The sequence below is a fragment of the Penicillium cataractarum genome (genome assembly GCF_028827025.1).
Source record: "Penicillium cataractarum strain IBT 29864 chromosome Unknown utg000004l, whole genome shotgun sequence".
Classification (NCBI taxonomy): Eukaryota; Fungi; Ascomycota; class Eurotiomycetes; order Eurotiales; family Aspergillaceae; genus Penicillium; species Penicillium cataractarum.
Genome location: NW_026622740.1, coordinates 2579725 through 2596963, shown reverse-complemented (window position 1 = coordinate 2596963; position 17239 = coordinate 2579725). Strand labels below are relative to the sequence as shown.

The 17239-nt window shown below is 50.7% G+C and overlaps 11 protein-coding genes across 11 annotated transcripts; 8 read left to right on the top strand and 3 right to left on the bottom strand.

The window, feature by feature from the left end:
* Nucleotides 1–243: 243 nt before the first annotated feature.
* On the top strand, nucleotides 244–806 carry N7496_005448 (uncharacterized protein; the record flags this gene model as incomplete). Its single annotated transcript, XM_056698377.1, has 3 exons — nucleotides 244–276; nucleotides 339–462; nucleotides 526–806. The coding sequence occupies 3 exons, from the start codon at nucleotides 244–246 to the stop codon at nucleotides 804–806; spliced, it is 438 nt and encodes a 145-aa protein (XP_056556902.1).
* Nucleotides 807–1884: 1078 nt separating this feature from the next.
* N7496_005447 (uncharacterized protein) lies at nucleotides 1885–2610 on the top strand (the record flags this gene model as incomplete). Its single annotated transcript, XM_056698376.1, has 3 exons — nucleotides 1885–2028; nucleotides 2082–2528; nucleotides 2587–2610. 3 exons carry the CDS (start codon nucleotides 1885–1887, stop codon nucleotides 2608–2610), a joined length of 615 nt encoding a protein of 204 aa, XP_056556901.1.
* A 152-nt stretch (nucleotides 2611–2762) lies between these two features.
* Nucleotides 2763–4580, bottom strand: N7496_005446 (uncharacterized protein; the record flags this gene model as incomplete). Its single annotated transcript, XM_056698375.1, has 1 exon — nucleotides 2763–4580. The coding sequence occupies one exon, from the start codon at nucleotides 4578–4580 to the stop codon at nucleotides 2763–2765; it is 1818 nt and encodes a 605-aa protein (XP_056556900.1).
* A 690-nt stretch (nucleotides 4581–5270) lies between these two features.
* Nucleotides 5271–6739, bottom strand: N7496_005445 (putative ribosome associated DnaJ chaperone Zuotin; the record flags this gene model as incomplete). The annotated part of the gene is made up of 3 exons (XM_056698374.1): nucleotides 5271–6317; nucleotides 6371–6511; nucleotides 6587–6739. The coding sequence occupies 3 exons, from the start codon at nucleotides 6737–6739 to the stop codon at nucleotides 5271–5273; spliced, it is 1341 nt and encodes a 446-aa protein (XP_056556899.1).
* Nucleotides 6740–6963: 224 nt separating this feature from the next.
* N7496_005444 (LYR motif-containing protein) lies at nucleotides 6964–7488 on the top strand (the record flags this gene model as incomplete). The annotated part of the gene is made up of 3 exons (XM_056698373.1): nucleotides 6964–7036; nucleotides 7104–7280; nucleotides 7394–7488. 3 exons carry the CDS (start codon nucleotides 6964–6966, stop codon nucleotides 7486–7488), a joined length of 345 nt encoding a protein of 114 aa, XP_056556898.1.
* Nucleotides 7489–7819: 331 nt separating this feature from the next.
* Nucleotides 7820–9052, bottom strand: slt11 (Pre-mRNA-splicing factor ECM2; the record flags this gene model as incomplete). The annotated part of the gene is made up of 1 exon (XM_056698372.1): nucleotides 7820–9052. The coding sequence occupies one exon, from the start codon at nucleotides 9050–9052 to the stop codon at nucleotides 7820–7822; it is 1233 nt and encodes a 410-aa protein (XP_056556897.1).
* A 706-nt stretch (nucleotides 9053–9758) lies between these two features.
* Nucleotides 9759–11058, top strand: erg6 (sterol 24-C-methyltransferase; the record flags this gene model as incomplete). Its single annotated transcript, XM_056698371.1, has 3 exons — nucleotides 9759–9962; nucleotides 10034–10068; nucleotides 10164–11058. 3 exons carry the CDS (start codon nucleotides 9759–9761, stop codon nucleotides 11056–11058), a joined length of 1134 nt encoding a protein of 377 aa, XP_056556896.1.
* A 1106-nt stretch (nucleotides 11059–12164) lies between these two features.
* Nucleotides 12165–12499, top strand: N7496_005441 (uncharacterized protein; the record flags this gene model as incomplete). Its single annotated transcript, XM_056698370.1, has 2 exons — nucleotides 12165–12221; nucleotides 12278–12499. 2 exons carry the CDS (start codon nucleotides 12165–12167, stop codon nucleotides 12497–12499), a joined length of 279 nt encoding a protein of 92 aa, XP_056556895.1.
* Nucleotides 12500–13395: 896 nt separating this feature from the next.
* N7496_005440 (uncharacterized protein) lies at nucleotides 13396–13749 on the top strand (the record flags this gene model as incomplete). Its single annotated transcript, XM_056698369.1, has 1 exon — nucleotides 13396–13749. The coding sequence occupies one exon, from the start codon at nucleotides 13396–13398 to the stop codon at nucleotides 13747–13749; it is 354 nt and encodes a 117-aa protein (XP_056556894.1).
* A 1268-nt stretch (nucleotides 13750–15017) lies between these two features.
* Nucleotides 15018–15476, top strand: N7496_005439 (uncharacterized protein; the record flags this gene model as incomplete). Its single annotated transcript, XM_056698368.1, has 1 exon — nucleotides 15018–15476. The coding sequence occupies one exon, from the start codon at nucleotides 15018–15020 to the stop codon at nucleotides 15474–15476; it is 459 nt and encodes a 152-aa protein (XP_056556893.1).
* A 986-nt stretch (nucleotides 15477–16462) lies between these two features.
* On the top strand, nucleotides 16463–16933 carry N7496_005438 (uncharacterized protein; the record flags this gene model as incomplete). The annotated part of the gene is made up of 1 exon (XM_056698367.1): nucleotides 16463–16933. One exon carries the CDS (start codon nucleotides 16463–16465, stop codon nucleotides 16931–16933), a length of 471 nt encoding a protein of 156 aa, XP_056556892.1.
* Between the last annotated feature and the right edge of the window lie 306 nt (nucleotides 16934–17239).

Below are 17239 nucleotides of genomic sequence, written 5' to 3'. Positions count from 1 at the left end.
CAATCTCGAATTTGCTAAGGGTTGGTTCGCTTTACGGTACTTTTTCGTCCACTTGCCCCAGCCCACGTAGACCTGTGCCTAAGCGCCGAGTTATCTTGGCGATTGCTATGACCAGGCAATTGAGAGTACTTAAAGCCCTTTGTATACCCTCCGTAAAGATGTCCGCTGAAATTGTTCGAAATGCCTCCGCCACCCCTGTCTCCCATGCCTACTCGTCGTTCTGAACGCTTGGCTCGACCCGCCATGTCCTCGAAGGACAGCTCCCCTGTGGAAGGAGTAAGTCGATGTTGATTACAACACAGGTCCCTATATCATGACCCTAACCGGACAACCTTTAGCGCGGAATGGGGCTTGCCGTATACACGCGAGATGTTGACAGTTCTCGCACCACACGTTCATTCCTCTTCCGAGATGAGCTCGTCGAACAATATTCAGAAGATACTCAAGCGAATACTGGACGAGGTGAGAGAGTCATTATTTATTACTGCTAGATCTACCAAGTCTTTCTGACATTAATTTGCCCAGACGACCGGAGTGTCTGTACTTTAATCGAAGATTGTGAACACCAAGAACGCTCATCACAGGCCTGCAACTGCTACAAAGACACGGAGATTGACGAAGCGTCCATGGTCTATAACGGGAGCATCGCTGATGGGGAATCATCTAGGACTCTTGGAAAGCATCATTTGAATGGGGGCTCGGTGAAAAATGGAAGTAAACTTGTAAACGGCAACCTTGACAGAGAGGCATTTCTAGCGTTCTTCTGCAATAATTCGAACGAGCGGCCGGCTACTTCGGGAACTTGAATAAGAGGATTTCAGGCGGTCTTTAAGAGAATCTTTTTAGTCCGAACCTATTTACGTCTTCCCGTTTTTCGCGTCATTTTGTGCAGGGGTTGTCTTGATAATTCTTGATTTCAAGTCGTAGGCAATGTAGTCTAGCTTTTCTCGCGTTGCGTGATGATCATGTAGATACAATTTACCACCTACATGTTAGTAAAACTCTTCGTATAACTAACTAGTTAGTTAACGTAACCCCTAAAAAAATAAACAAATATCTCTTACCGAAATCGACTTTTTACGATATCTCCGGATCCAGGCCTTATGAAGCCGTGAGGATACGTTGAAAGATAATTCAACTCCACGCCTCATCTATCGAGACCGGATTTAACTAGGCGCGAACGTGATAGCGTTAGTAGGTGAGCTAAATAATATTCTGCTACCCTATGGTTAAGGTGGCTGATGCCAGCGCGTAGACTTTTGGTATTGTTTCTAGAACATGTAATCCGAGATTCCCGTAGCCGTTCCAAGGGTTGAGTATTACACTACAAAACTCAATCATATTCCTAGATGCTCTTTAGCCTAATACCTGCTTCGTGACTCACCATACTTTTAGAAACCTAAGGTTATGCCCAGGGCGAGCCAACGACAAGTCCCCTTCTATAGTTCCAGTACAGATCGACCATAGCACAATTCCATAAGAGTTTAGACTGAACATGAAACCATTCCAACCTGATGAACCGCCCAGTTTCCGAAATGTACTACAGTCCCATCTCATAATTGGTCGATTCATTGGGTAAAGTTCTACTCCAATGCTGTGGGATCAAGTCGCAACCAAATCTGCCACCTAAAGAAAATGGAAGAATGGGAATCCAGCTATCGCATTCCTATAATATTCCGCTCCTCGGTGAATGGTGGTCAAATCACACTTCTCACCCTTAGACCCTGGCTCCATCCTTCTAGGGCGTAAGGTGCGGAAGGGCGCGAAATGTGGGTCGTAGAGTATGAGTAATACTATAGGCAATTGTATAAAGTCTACAAATTATACAAGGATTAATATCAAGATACATCTCATCGATTGCATTTGTTACGGCAAGAATCCCAAATGTCACCAAGTGACCATCTCACCCAATGCCCCGGCCTCACCGGCCTAAACGCATACCTACGCCCGCTCTCCGTCTCCGACGTCCAATCCTGCATTACAGTCCAAAACCCATTCCCCGAACAAGAGCGCTGCTCCGAAGAAAAAGTACCAAGTCAATTCCCCAGCAAGTCTCAAATCTATACTAACCAGGTTCACAGTTCACCTACCGCCTCACGGTATGCCCAAACCTAAGCCTCGGCCTCTTCATTACCACGCAATCCGGCACCCAACAAATCGGCCATGTAATCGGCGCAAGAATATCCTCCCCCCAAATCACAGAGTCATCAATGGGGATGCCAGAGAACTGGCAGTCCCTACCTAGACATGAACCCGTCGTGGTCAACGGCGAAACGGTAGGCAATGATCCGCATGGCGGCAACGTTGCTATTCACTCTGTTGTTACGATCCCGGAGTTCCAGGGGAGGGGTATTGGGAAGGCGATGGTTAAGGCGTATATTGAGTATATTAGGGAGATGGGAGGGGGGAATGGGGGGAGCATTGTGTTGATTGCGCATGATTATTTGGTTCGGTTTTATGAGCAGACGGGCTTTGAGAATCGGGGGGTTAGTGAGTGTCGGTTTGCGGGGGGTGTTTGGTATGATTTGGTAAGAACTTCCAGGTGATATACTTCATTGGAGAGATGATGGCTAATTCTATCTTCAGGTATGCAATATTGAAGGTAGATAAAAGTCTAGCGAAAAAAAAAGTGAATGCCCGACGTATGCTTGCATGACTCATTATTAGTTCCTCCCGGTAAAATCTCATATTATGGGCTCAAAGTAAAGACCCCGAAAATACAAAATCGTTAAAGTGCCCATGTAAACACTCCCTATTCCAAATCAACCATCATTACTCCCCTCCTCATTCTCACAATGCAACCGTCTAAACGAAGACAACCACACCGGATTATCAGCAATAGTCTGATCCCACTCATCCCCACAATCAAAAACCACCCTCCGAGCTTCCTGCTGAAACATCTCATCCGTAGGAATAACGCCATTCTGCATCTGCTGACGCGCAAACTGGCCTAAATGGCGCGTAAAGTTTCCCAGAAAATTATCAAATTGCGACCTCGTAGCATCCGTCGCGCCAGCCGTACTAGGCTCTTCTTCCAAGCCGGCATTCCCCTCGCCCCTTGAGGCCTGCACTCGAGTGGACATTTGCGCGTAGTGATCCCGAACGTGTGCATTGGTCGAGGAAAATGGGATCATGCTTTCGGATTCGGCACCGATGAGGTACGGCGGGAATGCGTTTCTCAGTTGTGCTGTGATGGACGGTGGGAAGCCGTGGTCGCCTTGCCAGTCTTTCATGGTGAAGCCGGAACGGAAGTGGTCACCGATATGTTCGATGCGTTCGTCCCAGTCGTGGAGCTTTAGGTCGCAGAAGCCACATCTTGATGTGATGTTCTTGGATTCCTGCTTCCAGTCGTCGATGGACGGGACGATGTTGACTTGGTGTACGTGGCGGAGATGCTGCACGAGATGATCCTTCCGTCTGAATGATCGCGATGCCTTGGACAGGTTCTGGCATTCTTCGTAGTTATGCTCCTGGGTAAAATGGTCGCGGGACGGGTTCGGGGTATTGCAGTATGCACAGTGCTCTTGACCGGTCGTCTCGGAGAATACCGACGGACCCAGAGGAGCGCAATACCACGTCTCCAGGTTCAAATGCAAAGACTTTTCATGTCGCACCCAATCATACTTGCTTCGGAACCGATCGCAGCAAAAGGTACAGCAGAATATGCGCGGCTTCGTATCATTCCATGGCTTCGCTTTACTCTTAGCAACCCGCCCCTTTGACCGACGGCTGCGACCGCTCTGAGGAGTCGATCGCCCTGTCGACGAGTATGCCGAGTCTGCAGAAGAGGCACTGAACTCTCCGCTTGTGATTGACGCTGATTGACGATAGTGTTTGAAGGCCTTGTTTACTCTGCTGCCACTCGCTTGGCCAGGGCTGTTATTAGTCGGCATCTCGTCGACAGCGTTCATGATTGCAGTGAGTGAAGCTGGTTCATCCTCGGGCGGGGATTCCTGCCATCGTTGCATCGGATCCATCTCCTTTGCTGTGGGGATTTGGATAGGAGGGGTCCTTTCGACAGGTCGAGAGACGAGATACCGACTTCTGCGCCGCGGCAAGCCACTTCTAGTGCGTGGCACGCGAACAGGTTGTTGTGACAGCGGTGCAGAAGCCGGTTCTTCGCTAGGTTCCGAGACCATGATCGGGTCTGTCAGAGCAGGGCTTGTCTCCCAATTCCACGAGAACCCCTCGAACAGTTGAGTATTTGACGTGTCCTGCGCTAGACCATTCCCAGGACTCGTTGTCCCCGAGTAGACATTCATCATATCTGAAAATCCATCCAAGGAAGAAACCGAAGCAGGAAAACTATCCGGTCCTAATTCATGTCCCATGAAAGACGGGATAGCAGGAGTTGTGTTGGTGGCATCATATGTAGAATCCAGGAAACATAGATCGGATGCATCCAATAGCTGAGTATCAAACGGACCCCCTGCATGAAAGCCAGAACCATCAAAATGGAGACTATCGGCTGTAAACATATCAGTGGTTCCTGCATTTGGAGGATATGTCCAGGTATTATCATTTGATAAGAGCTCGTGCTCGAAATGAGCGAGTTCTTCTGGTTGGTTCTCTGGTGGCATAGTAGCTGGGGTCCTTATCTATGTGCGATAGATCGATGTAAACGGGAAGTTGTACGGAGTAGATTTCCCCGGGGAGGGGCTTTGACTCCAATCGGTGGGTCCGCGGATTTTGCAATCGGATCACGTAATCCCGGTGCTTTTCGAGTCAAACTCTTTGACATGCTCGTTCTAATTTATCTAGACGGTGTAAGAACTGACTATGAAATCAGACGAGTCTGGTTTTTAACTGTCGTTGCTAGGTCAAGTTCCTAGTATTGAAGTTTTGTTCTCTGGAGTGGGCATACTTCCAAGAAAAGGTAAGCGGAGTTTGGACTATCGGATATATATTTCTAGCTACCACTTCGCCAACGAAGAAAGTCGAGCCCGAGGTGGTCCTTCGCAATTCCTTGAGTTGCCATGGGGAAAAGAAAACATTTCATATGGGCAAAGTTCCAATTAGACTTAGGCGGGGGATCTATAGAAAGACGAGACCAGAAATGCCACTACCGAGTAGGTACCTCCTCGTGGGGAGGATGACTATCTATGGATTTCCACCAGTGAAGCCCCTGATCAACTACCTTACACTTTGGGAATGCATTTGACACGCAGCAAGGTCATGGAAAATTCCAAGATTCATTCAGCTCTATAGGACATCAAAGAGGAAATATTCATCATCAGCAAGCCCATACCGGACAAGCCTCAATCTATAATCTAAGCGAAAGCCTTAACCTCGCCACCCTTCAGCTTACCGGCCTCAACGAGACGCTGAGACTCGGCAGCCCAAGCAGCCTTAACGGCACCGCTGTCCTTGCCAGCAATGGTCAGACGCGAGGCCAGCTCAGCAAGCTCATCGACATCAATCTTGCTCATGACGAGGTCAACGTCGGTCAGGACGGCGTCAACCTGGGCAGCAGAGGCCTCGCCATCAGCGAAGTAGTTGACATCCTTGACGGAACCCTTAAGAACACGCTTGTTCTTCTTAGCAGCGTTCTTAGCGGCCTCCTTGGCCTTCTTCTTCTCCTCACGCTCAGCCTTGGCAGCCTCCTCAGCGTTCTTCTTCTTCTCCTCCTCCTCGGCCTTAGCGCGCTCGCGCTCCTCGATCAGACGCTTGGCCTCGTCCTCCTTGGCCTTGCGCTTGGCGTCCTTGCCGGCACGAGCCTGCTGGCGGAACTTCTTGATACGCTCATCCAGGGCGAGACACTCGTCAACCAGCTCGCGCAGGCGGGCGATGTCCTCGGACTTGCGCTTGCGGCGGGCGTTGGCGTTCTTCTTCTCGGTCTGACGCTTCTGGTCACGGCCCTCACCGTCATCGGGAATATCCTCATCCAGGTACTCGAACGAGCGCCAGCTGTCAAAGTTGTACCAGAAGTTGTAGAAAGTCTCGACCGACTCTTGGGTGGAGTCCTCGTCACCGAGCTGGGGAACGGGCTGCTTGTTGGAGAAGCGACCCTCAGCCTTGAAGACGGGTCCCCAGAGCTTGTAGAAGTTGCCCTTCTGGACGTCCTTCTTGCTGGGCGGGTCGATATCGGCAGCCTCGTCGACGGAGTCGAATTGGCGGCGGCGGACGGGGTCCAGGAGCAGCTCGGTAGCCTTCTGGATGCACTTGAAGAAGTTGTCGTTCTCGTCGCGCTGGCCCATGGCAGCCTTCTTGTCGGGGTGGTGGCGGAGGACCTTCTTGCGGTGGGCACGCTTGATCTGCTCGGGGGTGGCGCGCCAGCGGTACTTGGTCAGGCCGAGAACGGCGTAGTGGTCCTGGGCCTAGAAAGGGATTAGTATGAGAAGAGAATTTCGGATTACTGCGATGAACCGACCTTCCAGTCCTTAGCATCACGGGAGAGCATCATAGGATCCTCATCCTCGGAGATGTCCTCATCCTCATCCTCCTCAGTCTTCTTGACGTTCTGCTGAGCCTGGATGCGCTCATCCTCGGAGAAAGTGCGAGCGTGGCGCTTCTATAAGGTTGTTAGAACGTACATTGATCGCTGCCCGCATCAACGGACAAGTGTTTCATTGGGAAAAAAACATACTCGGCGAGCGTGGGCAAGGAAGTGCGGGCCCACGGGCTCAATGTTGCGCTGAACGGCAGCAGAGAGGGCGCCAACGGGCTTGAAGTCCTTGTCGGCACTCCAGCCCGAAGGCAAGGAGGGAAGGGAAACGTTGACAACCTGGACAGAAGCCATTGTAGAGAGAGTGTGATGAGTGGTCTCGAACGTTTGTGGGAGGAGCCCAGTTGGGTTTTTTTGCCTGTCTTTTTTTTCTGCCCCTGTTGCCCGCCCGCCAATCACAACTCGGATAATCCCGTTATGCTTCACGAATCACGGCCCTGCGTCTTTGATTCAACTGCCTCGGATTTTGTCTACGCCTCACCGGAATTGAGTTTTTGTGATTCTTTCGGTTCTTCAAGATGTCTGCTCCCAGTATTTCTGCTCTCAGCGCCTACCGGCAGATTCTGCGTGCTACCCGAGTCGCTTTTAGAGGTTGGTTCTGCACATCTTCCGCATAGATGATACTCCGTTGGCTATAAGTTCTAACATATTTCGCTAGATGACGCTCGCGTGATGATCGCCGCTCGCCAGGAGGCCCGCCGCAACTTCGACCAGAACCGCCGGGTTGGAATCGACAACGGCATGCAGATTAACCACGCCATCGAGGTGGCCAACATCTTGCGACACAACCTGGTGCAGGGCGCTCGGGAGGATGGCGACGAGTCTGCTAAGTGGGGTATGTGATTCCATGTGTTTTCTTGCATGCAATGCAAAGTCCATTGCTGGAACCTCCATACCTGGTCTGGACTTCTTCTGTTGGAACCTACGGCTAACTTCAAATCCATCTAGAACTCCGGATCCATGACGAGATCGAGCGTGGCGACAACGACTCAATCAAAGTCGGCAATCAGGATGTCAAGATCCACAAAGCCTGCTCTTCGTAATCCGATACATCCTAATCCTTGACCACCCCGCATATACCTCCCAGCAATGAGCGACATCGATCTACTCCGACGGGCATACGGACAGAAAGCAAAAATTACCAGTTGTGGTGGGACTGAACCATGTATTATAATATACCCGACTCTTTTGTATCACTTTTGGCGTCTCGGGGTATTTTCGATTTGAATAGATCTGCATACACATACATACAAAAAAGGAACCAGAAACCAATCCGTATCAAACGCCCGCTTTGAGAATCCGCATCATGCAAGCCACTGTCATCCTTATGATCACCTAAAGTCAAAAGAAAAAGAAAAGTTTTGATGTTGCCGTCTAGTCACCAGACATACTGGCGTACTGGACCTGACCAGAGCCTGGAGGTGGAGCCACGGTGTAGCCCTGGGCCTTCTCTTGTTGATCCGCGCCCTCGCCGGAAGCTGTGATTGCCTTCTTGCCAGAAGGCCCCTTGGCTGGTCCAGCAGCCGCTCGGCCATCGCGGGCATTGCGGATGCGCTCCTCGCGATCCATATTATCCAACGGCTTGGGCTTACCCCAGCGCACGCGCAGTGGGCAACCGTTGACAACCGCCTTGCCCTGGCATCTCTCAGCAGCAGTCTCGGCGTCGGAGCGGTTGACGTAGTTGATGAAAGCGCAGTGCGAGCGATGGGAGCAAACGAGTGAGCGGAGCTGACCAAACTCGGCGAAGAATGAACGGAGGGCGTGTTCTGGGAGGTCGTCCTCAACACCGGTGACGAAGAGCGACGTCACGTTAGGGTCGGCAGGCGGCTTAATATCTTCGGCTGATGGGGGCAACTGTGCAGTACTGGGGAAAGGACGGCCACCACGACCACCGCCACGACCTCCACGGGCACCCCCACGACCAGGCAGCCTGTTCCCGAGACGTCCCTCGTTCGTGCGTACTGGACCCGGTCCATTGCCATAGCGGGATTGTGTCCGGGGCTGTTCTGACCGACCAGCCTCCTCACCCTCCTCACCCTCTGCGGAGGAAGGTCCCTCGATGCGTCGTGGTTTGCGATAGTAAGGTTCACTGTTCGCCAGGCGGCGCAACAGCTCGCGCGCCTTGTCGTCTGTCTTTTCGTATTCCTCGATAGCACCAATTCCATCCTCAATCTCCTTCTCGTGGTTCTGCGCATAGTATTCGCGGTTGATGGAGCTGTCGGGACCCGGCGCAACCATCTTGAGGGCTGCATCGCGGACTTGGAGTGGCAAGCCGAATGACAAATCGAGCATACAGCATTGGCAGCAGTTCTTCAGACGCGCGCAGGTCAGACAGATGTTGGTACGCTTCTGGCGCGAGGTACGGTCAGCCTTCCAGCGGAAGATTGTAAAAGGACGAGTGCACTGGGAGTAATGTGTTAGCTTGAGTGTATCCCAGAGGAGGAGCTTGGGGAAGCGGCAAAAACTTACAATCTTGCACTCGGCGCCATGGTCTTCTTTCAGCATCTGCACATATGGGTTCTCCGGAAGACAGTTCTCACACACGGAAGGGAAGTCAGTCGACTCCCAGCCGGAACGGTTGAGGTCATGCTTGATCTGGGGAGGCATGGTGACGTGGTGGGGTGAGCTGGATGACTCTCGGAGTTCAGTCGAGAAGAAGCCGAACAAAGATTCACCTGATTATCGATAGACGGTGGCGGTGTGTGGCTGGTGTAACACGTGATCGGGATAGATATGAGCCTCTTTGCATGTGCTGCTGAGAAATCGGGGCCATTGGACTGGAGTGATATGATCAAAGTCCGGAATATACTCTAAAACTTCCGATATCTCTGCCTAGACGATCTACACCCTTGTCTGGATCTCCATCCCCATCTATCTCCTCTATCAGTCTCCCCGCAAGATCAGGTCACCCACTGATATCGCCGGGGCCTTTTCCTTCCGACGCAGCCACCGCCCGGAAACTCGCAGTCCCGCCAACTAACCAACCCCACGTGATTGGCCCATCTTCGGCCCAGTCGCTGGTGTACGCGCTCAGGGGCTCGTGATTGGCCTGGCCCTTTTCCCAGTCCGCCAAAAAGTTGTCTTTCGAATTGCACCCTATTTATCCTTCTTGACCACCTTTCCACTCCCTCTCCTTTCTTTGGAACTCAACTCTTCTTCGCTTCTCCACAGCTTCTTGGATCAACTCCAATTGCTGTTCCTTGTTATTATTATACGGACCCTTGTCCCTTTTTTCCTCCTCCAATTCCCTCAATTACTTCCGCCTTTCGGATTTACCCCCTTTTAATACCCACCTTCCTCCCAATTCTTCATAATGGCTCCTACTGCTCTTGAACGTGAGGACGTTGTGCGCGATGCTGCCTTCAACCAGGCTATGCACGGCAAGTCGGCCAAGGTCCGTGGTGGTTTGACTGCCCTGCGCGGCAAGGACAACGCTGCCCAGAAGGCTGCCGTCGACGAGTACTTCAAGCACTGGGACAACAAGGGCCACGAGGAGGAGACTGCCGAGACCCGTGAGGTATGTGATTGAGATTTGCTTGACACATTGCGTTTGCAAAGGGCCTTTGACTGACTTGAATTGTTCAACAGGCTCGTCGCAAGGAATACGCCACCCTGACTCGTCAGTACGTACCCCCGTATCCATTGCACTCGAATTGCGCGCTTTGCGCCAGACCGAGATTCCCCTTCCGATGCCACAAGTTTCTAACGTTCGAAACAGCTACTACAACCTGGCTACCGACTTCTACGAGTACGGCTGGGGCTCCTCCTTCCACTTCTGCCGTTTCGCCTACGGTGAGCCCTTCAACCAGGCCATCGCCCGCCACGAGCACTACCTCGCCATGCAGACCGGTCTCACGGAGGGTATGAAGGTTCTGGACGTTGGCTGTGGTGTCGGTGGCCCTGCCCGTGAGATGGTCAAGTTCTCCGGTGCCCACGTCACCGGTCTCAACAACAACGACTACCAGATTGACCGTGCTACCCACTACGCCGTCAAGCAGGGCCTCTCCGAGAAGATGGCCTTTGTCAAGGGTGACTTCATGCAGATGAAGTTCCCCGACAACTCCTTCGATGCCGTTTACGCTATCGAGGCTACCGTCCACGCTCCCGAGCTGGTCGGTGTCTACAGCGAGATCTTCCGTGTCCTCAAGCCCGGTGGCAAGTTCGGTGTCTACGAGTGGCTCATGACTGACGAGTACAACAACGATGACCCCGAGCACCGTCGTATCCGCCTCGGTATCGAGCAGGGTGACGGTATCTCCAACATGGTTACCATCTCCGAGGGCCTGCAGGCCATCCGTGACGCTGGCTTCGAGGTTCTCCACCACGAGGATCTGGCTGCCCGCCCCGACGCTACCCCCTGGTACTACCCGCTGGCCGGTTCGTTCAAGCACATGGGCTCCGTCTGGGACTTCTTCACCATTGCCCGCATGACCTGGTGGGGCCGTGGTCTTGCCCACCGCTTCGTCGGTGCCGGTGAGACCATCGGTCTCTTCCCTAAGGGCTCCCAGAAGACCGCCGACAGTCTGGCTCTCGCCGCTGACTGCCTGGTCGAGGGTGCTCAGAAGAACCTGTTCACCCCCATGTACCTCATGGTCGGCAAGAAGCCCGAGTAAATGGGTTCTTGAAAAAAGTTGCATTCCACTGTTCGTGATTTCGACTGCGATTACCTTTTCCGGCTGGTGATAAATACCTAACACCGCCTTCTTCTATTCCTCCCCCTTTTTCATGGGCACCGATCATACCTCCTCCTTTTTTTCCCTCGTCCCGCAACTTCTTTAAACTCGGAGTCTGTTCCTCATTACCCTACCATGTTACCATGTATTTTTCTCTTCTACTTGTCATTATTTCGAATACCTGCTGTGCCGATGAGGCGTGAACACTTGTTGATCTGATTTGTCTGTCGATGAAGACTTTCGGCCGGCTTCCTTCTTGAGGGATGGTGACGTTAATGTTTCTTCTATCTTCTTTTTCGACTGTTTCTTTTCCACTGTCATAGATATGTAATAGTTATTGAGGCAAGAGTAATGAGCAAAGAACTAGCATTGTTCTGTATCTGCAAGATACCTTCTTCCTTCACAAGATTTGGCTTTTGCGTCATGTAGACCTGTATTCCCCAATCGATTCCTAACCATGCACGAAGTGCTAACATTAATTTGCCGTAAAACGGGCCTCAGAGCCCAGGGGAAGTAATATGGCCGCCATGTCTTGCCTGTAAACCTCCTACACCAAATTCGAGAATCAGTTTAGAAGCCTACGCCTCGCGAACATGGCTACTTCAACCGCACATCCCTCGAAGAATTGACCATCCATTAAGTAGTTATCTTCAAACGTCTCTTGTATTATTAGGCAGAGTGTGGAGGCTGTTCTTTGATTGACCTATAGAAGGGACCGCTAAGCCAACATCTTGCATGTCATTGCCTGTTGTAGCATGTACGACTGACACATAATGTACTCCTGATGGCCAACATGGTGCGTCTACTACAAAGGACGATGTATACTGTCTGCTATGCTTCCATTGGAATGCTAAGATGCCTCTTGAAAGACGGATGCTTTCCTTTACAGCCAAGCACCACTGCACTCGCATTTGCTTTGCTCCGCCGTCTATATAAGAACATAACCCTCCCATGATATCCTCTTCATTCCTTCAATTCCCCATCAACGTGTCGTTTCTCTCAAGACTAATCTTCTCATCTAAGTGAAGATGGCAGCTTCATCAACCATGTCCGACTCCCATTACCGAGTCGAAAGCTTCGGCAATGAAAATCTTTCGCACCTTGTACCCAAACATGCACCATGAGGACATGAACATTATAGAGGAAAGTCTCAACAAAGTTTGATAATTCCCTATTCGCTCTCATGATCTCGAGTGACTTCGGACCTTATTCGCCGAACAACAAAGCACTGAAAAGCTTTTTCGATTACATTCAGGCTGGACGGGAGCTTTGTGATGCAACTGCATCGCGTGAGACGCCGATCAAACAGAGAGCCGCTTTGAAAGTTCTTCGTTGTCTCCATACCAACCTCGAAAGAGAAATCGATTGGTTCGGCTCTTAGTTTGGGTTTGGTGTTTGAAGCGGCATATCGAGCAGTGGGTATGTATGTACTTTGCTCTATTGTCCTTATCAACCTGAGAACCTCTACTTGCTGCTATCTTCCACAGGAGGAGGTCTTTTACTTGGCCCTCTCTAACTGGGAACAGCTAGCCTACAAATATGAGCTTCAAAAGGCGTCCCACAAAGCTGACTGAATTGATGCCTGTTGGATATCAGAAATGCCCCTTTCAAGACATTATCATTGCAATGTCTTCAACACTTGCAGGGAGATGGATAATATAGGCTCATCGTGTCCTTTTCTATGTTATGGGTAGCTTTGGTTTATGCCGGGATCACCAGGTGGAATCGCAACAAGAATGCCTAATGCAATGCGGTTTTTGAAAATGTGCATTTCCAGTATCCAGTAAACGAGTAATGATCGTAATTATTGAAATTTGCATTCTCGGAGACTACCGCTCTATATGTCTCACTATACCCTGGCAATCTCTGAATATGGCTAGTTGAACGAGACAGTCTTCGTCCACGTATAGGTGATTAGTGGCTGCGAATCCCTTTGGCCTTTATCGGGAGAGACTCTCGAGGTATTTCTTGACAGAATCCATGCCACAGATTCTGAATGGCATAGTTTTAAATCCAGATGATTGAAATCCAATACAACACTGTCCCTTAATGGCACGTACACTGTAGAGTATAATGTAGATGTTGCTCGATTTTCATAGGGAGTTCCCGTGACTCTGTGCAAAATTGGAAGATGGATGTTTCCATTTGCACTCCAAGCTCGTTTGCTTCACTCCTCCTTATATACAGGCTCAACCACCCTTGTGCTCCAACTTTCTTCCTCAATCCTTTTCCCATCAAATCCACTTTTCTACGCCAAAACCTTCATTTTTTTCAACCATGTCCGACCAAGCCCAACCCCAAACCGTGTCTCAAGATTCGGCGATGCAAGTCTTTCGCGCCCTCAAGCCAGACATGGACGACGAGACCGCAAGACTGCTTAGAAACAGTCTCCACGAGACAGACAACTCCCTGTTCACCCTCTTGATGAACAGTGACTGGGAGGTGTACCGGACCAACCGAGACGCCGTCAAGCTCTTTTTCGACTATGTCCAAGCTGGGTGGGCTCTCATCGATGCCACTGTGGACGAAGATACCCCGATTCAACAGAGAACCGCTTTGAAGGTGCTCATTCGCAGTCTCCATGTGAGTCTCGAAAAGGAGCTGGATAGTTTTGAGGAGCACGAAATTTGATCGGTGAGCGGTTCTTTTTTTGACTTGTTTTGCGCTTTCCGTTTAACGGCTCTCCACCCACTGTTCCCGGAGAGCTCGTTTCTGGGAGAGGAATATCTTATTTGATTGATATCTGACTGTAAATAGGGTTGCCGAGATCATGTATCCAGGATACGGTCCTGAAGACTGGGGAGGATGCCGAGGTGTTCTAGACTGCCAGGGAATCCGACATACACCTCTTCTGGATACTTTCAGATACGCAAGCCCGAAATTTTGAGAACCGATGCCAACACATGAACACATACTGGGAGAAAGAGAGACACCTGTGAAACAATCACAATCGAGATTTACGAGACGGAGAAGAGAAAATAGAGGCCTTCAATACAATGGACTCTTTCTGGATGAACTTGGCTAGGCTTTTCTACGGAACGGAGAATTGTAAAAGTACCAAATAGCCACATCGTATGCCCCTATCTCCATTTGAAAACTTTGGGTTGACCTCGCTAGCCTTGATAGGTGGTGTATCCTATTCTCATTCCTTGAAAATCTGGAAAACTAGGCGTCTTTCAACGGACTCAATACCATGTAGCTAATAGCAATGCTGGACGCGATTGTCAAACCTAGTTTGTTGAGGGCAAAGGTTTTCTTCTAGTATGACGCTTCAGCAGGCGTTATATGGTAGGTGTACATTTGCTTCCTCCCTGATGGAAATTCCATCCCCCCAGTTTGGTAACGGAGGTCTCCAGGACCAGTCCTTGTCCGGGGCTTCCAGCAGGTTACATCCTCACCACGGGACCATGGGATCCTCGACGCTGAGGGGGCCGTAGGATACCATCGAGAGCTGAATATCTGACTCTATGCATAAGTCTTATTTTGGTGCAAATGGCGTTTCGACAGTAGTAAGCCGGTTACTATGAATCTTGAATCATTCTCAATATCTAATCAAGCCTGGTTAATACTAGTAGAAGATCAACGAGAAAACACTTCTGTGTAGAGAGATGGGGACGAATCGGGCATGCAAAGTACTACCCCTGCCATAATTAGGGTCACTTGAGCCACTGAGATTGTCGATGCCGACCAGGAAAGATTCGAAGAGAGTCACATGGCCACCTGCTGGCTCAACGTGGAAAGTCCGGCTTGCTTGTTTACAACTTCCGCCTTCCTCACTTCCTCCACCTTTCCCATCCCCTCACTTTCACCCTTACCCTGACTCACGACTTCAATCTTTCAACCATACATTACGAAGACCTTCCCATATTGGTCTCCTCCATTCAACAGCCATTGCCACGATGCTTTCACCCCAGCCTTCTCAACCGCCACCCGTTCCCTACTATCCTGGACCTCCCACCCAGGAAGGCAAAGTTACTTACTGGAACCTCTTTCTTGAGACAAGCCCAAATGAGGATAACCAGCACGAGTTTCGAGTATTCCTAGACAACGCCGTGAACAAGTACGACATGAAAGTCGCAGCTTCTATCATCAGACTTGCCCAAAGCTTCAAATGCAGCGAAGAATTCTTCATCAGCATCGCTGGCCCACAAGGAGGCCATCGAATGTTCGTGGAGTCTGTGCTGGAGACAGTACCAGATCTAGAGGACGCCAAAGGTGAAGAATGGGACAGGGCCTACGAGGAAGCCTTCCCGTTCGGACACACGGCCCAGGGTATTTTGTACGGCAAGCTCTACGGGCTGAACAATCGGAGTGGCTGCCAGAGGAGCAACTGGCGGACCCGCAGCTCTCGCCAGTAGAGCAGATGTGCGCGTGATGACCAGCACAACCTTACGATTGCCCGGATTATTATCACCGCAAGGTTGCATGATATGTAAAGGCCCGGGTGGACTCTCTGCACAAGCAGGTGACTGACATTGACAGGATAAGTACACCCCGTTCTGAGCCCAACAAGGCTACCAACCCGCCATGGGAATGAATGAAAAGCTTGAACTGGTCGAGGATTGGGAAGTTCCGCTTTGACCTTCAACTTGCGAAGGAGAATGGTGGTGGTGGGAATGGTGTGACATGGCTTGACCCTGGACCGACTTTTATGGTCAATATTATCCCAGCTGGTGGTGAGAATGACTTGACATCGACATTTGCTATCCTTGTGCAAGATATCTCCAAAGAATGAGAGCTATTCATTCATATCAGCAGCCCCTCAACGTGACAGTATGTCCGTAGGTGTCGAGTACTGAGACTTCCACGCCAATTCTACCTCGATGAGTCTATCTTGGAATGGAGCCGGGTAGAAGTAACACTGGCAACCTGCCAGCAAACCTTCTGTCTCCAGCTCGCTCCTTCCTCTTACAGCCAGAGACTCTCTTACAATCCTGGCGTTACGCGATCCTCTCATTATCGCTTCTGCGGCTGCAGCCACTTGTTTTCTTCCCTTTCAAAGGAGCCGGACCTCCGTTTCAACGCTCGAGACGTGAAAAGAAAGTCAAGGAAGTTCTCGACAGAAATGTACATTCCTCAGGTTTGTTCTCAAACTGTCGTCTTCACCTCCCAGTGATGAACGGCCATAGTTGTCTGTAACAGATCTGGATCCTGATTCTCAGGCTCACATTTCCGCACGCAGATTTCAGAACCTCCCACGGCCAGTCGCAAGCACATCAGAAAAGATACCGCATGCGAAAGTCTTTGACTGTAGGACAATATCACTCAGAACTTCACGATCCATACGAGACCTCCACGCGGAGAAACAACACTGTCATATACAAACCGTCGAAACCCCTGCAAAATGTCAACTCCTGACGCCAGGCAAATCACCAACAACCATACCAGCCATGAAGGAGATGCACCACCCTTGGAAGAATACTGGAGAATCATCGATTCCATGAACCCAGACCCAGAAATGAGAGCGAAATTGCGTCGCCTTCTCGAACCCCCCATCTCCGACTACAACAAGGACGTGGCCGCAGGCATGATACAGGGTATGCAGATCCTCCAATCCTACGCTCAAGAGCTTCCCCATGCCCTACCAGATCGGAAGTCCCGGATCTACGATCATGCTCGCAAGATACAAATAGTGCTCGCCAGGATACTCGACGTTGCTGTTGATGGTCAGCCCGTGCCGGGCCGGAGAGTAGTTCTGGAGATAATGGAGAGGAACTCTCAACGCTTTTCGGCACCGTTATACACTGCCATCGCTCGGGTTTGTGGGCATCCTCGATTTAACCGGCCATCAGATTCGCAGGGAGCAGATGTGTAGATGAATTTCCTCGGTTGAGATCAGGCACGACGAGTATGGAGTCTTTCGGACTTGGAGTTTCTTGCATGGCTAGTGAAATCCACTCCGCTAATTTCTTTCCAGGAATTCTCCCTTGATCTATAATTGGCTCTCAGAGAATGCGGTTCTACTGCCTCGTACCTATAGAGCCCCACCGCACGCCCCGGCGGGTAAGAGTGCACATCTAGTGGCGCTTGCCCAATGATTTCCGAATTGCAGGCAGAGATTTTGGGGCTCGAAACGCTAGCGCATAGAGCTAATGCATCTGTGCACAGCATGGGGGCCAGA